This window comes from Octodon degus, unplaced genomic scaffold (genome assembly GCF_000260255.1).
Source record: "Octodon degus isolate 3935 unplaced genomic scaffold, OctDeg1.0 scaffold00009, whole genome shotgun sequence".
In the NCBI taxonomy this organism is placed as follows: Eukaryota; Metazoa; Chordata; class Mammalia; order Rodentia; family Octodontidae; genus Octodon; species Octodon degus.
In genome coordinates, this window is record NW_004524585.1 from 7,414,791 (window position 1) to 7,416,713 (window position 1,923).

The window sequence follows — 1,923 nt, forward strand, 5'->3', positions numbered from 1 at the left end:
TATTAATATTTAATACTTGGTAGGGAAGTGACCACATTTCCCACTATGTCTAGAGTTGTCTACACTGTATCAGATCGGGAAACTTGAAGTTAAATATTTTGAAGTATTTTGAGAGGTAGCTATAAGCCCCTGTACTCATTTAGATGCCAAAGAGTGAGGACAGGGTAATCTCTTGGGTATCGCTTCCAACTTTCAATACACTACACTTAGCTACTGCTTAGTTTAAGTGCTTAACAAATTCAGGGCAACAGCCCAATATCTGTTAAAAAGGCACCAAAATGGACCTTCCAACTTTAGGCTTTAGGATGCTGTTGTTTGAATAGTCAAGAATAGAAGATTCTTTCTGTAACAGAAGAGCAGCCTTAGCCCCAGTTTACTGTCTGTCTTCAGCAACTCAGTTTTCTTGGTTCTACCTCTTTCTAATCAAATTGTTGCCAGAGAGAGAGGGAGAGAGGGAGAGGGAGAAGGAAGGGGGGCGAGAGGGGGAGAGAGCGGGAGAGAGGGGGGGAAGGGGAGAGGGAGAGGAAAGGGAGGGGAGGGGAGGGGAGGAGAAAGAGGAAGTCTTGAGTACAACTTAGCCATGCCAAAAGAAGATTAGCTTTTGATTAACTATTAAATTCTCTAGAAGTACCATTTCTTTTTCCTACTTTGTTAGTATAAAAAAATCAAGTTTCAGCAATAACCCTTCAGGAGGTTTCCATATCAATTGGGAAAAAGAATGGAAAACACCAAGTAGAAACAAATGCATTCCATTTGTCATTACGGGCCTAGTGTCCTTTCATTTGACCAAGGAAGCAATAGACAGTGGATATGGCTTACGTGAGTAATGTCAATAGACGGCGAAATCATGCCTCCTGATTATCCCTTGATGGCTTTATTGTACATGCGCATTGGTCATGCTTTTTATTTCATTGGATAAGGACTCACTTGGAAGTTGCTACTAGATTGAGAGGTTATAATGATAAAAGATGACAAATACAAAAAAGCAAAATGAGGACTCCCCGCCGCCCCGTGCATAGTGCTCACCGCCCAGCCGGTGCCGCCCCTTCTACTGGGAGTCCAGGCGCTATGGGCATCCCCGTATGAGGCAGATCAAGATCAAGACCGGCGTGGTGAAGCGATTAGTCAAAGAAAAAATGATGTATGAAAAAGAAGCAAAACAACAAGAAGAAAAGATTGAAAAAATGAAAGCTGAAGATGGTGAAAATTATGCCATTAAAAAGCAGGCAGAGATCCTGTAAGATTCCCGGATGATGATCCCAGGTTGCCAGCACAGGTTAGAGGTAGCATATACTGACCTTCAGTAGATATTAGAAAGTGAAAAAGACTTGGAAGAAACTGAGGAGTATAACGAAGCGTGTGTAGTTTTGGACTCAGTGAAATTAGAGGCCTGAAGTTTTTCTTTTTTTTTTAATTTGTGTGTGTGTGTGTGTGTGTGTGTGTGTGTGTGTGTGTGTGGCCAGCTCAGCCCACCAGGGGGCGAGGCTGGCTGGCATGTGGTGCTGGGGGATTGAACTGAGGTCCCTGTGCTTTGCTTAGCTTAGCTTGTTCTAGGTAGGTGCTTTAGACCACTGAGCCATCTCACCAGCCCCAAGGCCTGAAATTTTTCTGCACAATGCTTTTGCATTGTGCATTAAGTCCTGGGGTCCACTCTATAGTTCATTGTTTTTATCACTGCTGGGTGTTTGAGTAGTATGGGAATGGAATTCTTTTTACAGTTGCAAATATTTTTCTTTGCATAATTTAATGTGTCAAATAAATGAGTTCATCTAATTTAAAAAAAAAAAAAAAAAAAAGCAAAATGAGAGATGGTTTGGAAGGCATACCTTCCAGCATATTTCCTATCTGTGTATTTCATCTTTTTCTTAGGCCTCACAAATATAGTCATCTCTTTGAGGAAAACTTTTCACTTTATAAATGCTG

General features: G+C 41.5%; 1 protein-coding gene across 1 annotated transcript; it reads left to right on the top strand.

Annotated features, from left to right (window-relative positions):
* The first annotated feature begins 810 nt into the window (after window positions 1-810).
* Window positions 811-1,394, top strand: LOC101589600 (tubulin-specific chaperone A-like). The gene is made up of 3 exons (XM_012513214.2): window positions 811-819; window positions 1,020-1,226; window positions 1,308-1,394. Exons 1-3 carry the CDS (start codon window positions 811-813, stop codon window positions 1,392-1,394), a joined length of 303 nt encoding a protein of 100 aa, XP_012368668.2.
* The last annotated feature ends 529 nt before the right edge of the window (window positions 1,395-1,923 follow it).

What these genes read in the sequence shown, in the direction of transcription:
- LOC101589600 (XM_012513214.2), top strand. An exon ending in ATTATGCCATTAAAAAGCAG is followed by an intron (nt 1,227 to 1,307) that starts GCAGAGATCCTG and finishes GACCTTCAGTAG; the next exon opens with ATATTAGAAAGTGAAAAAGA.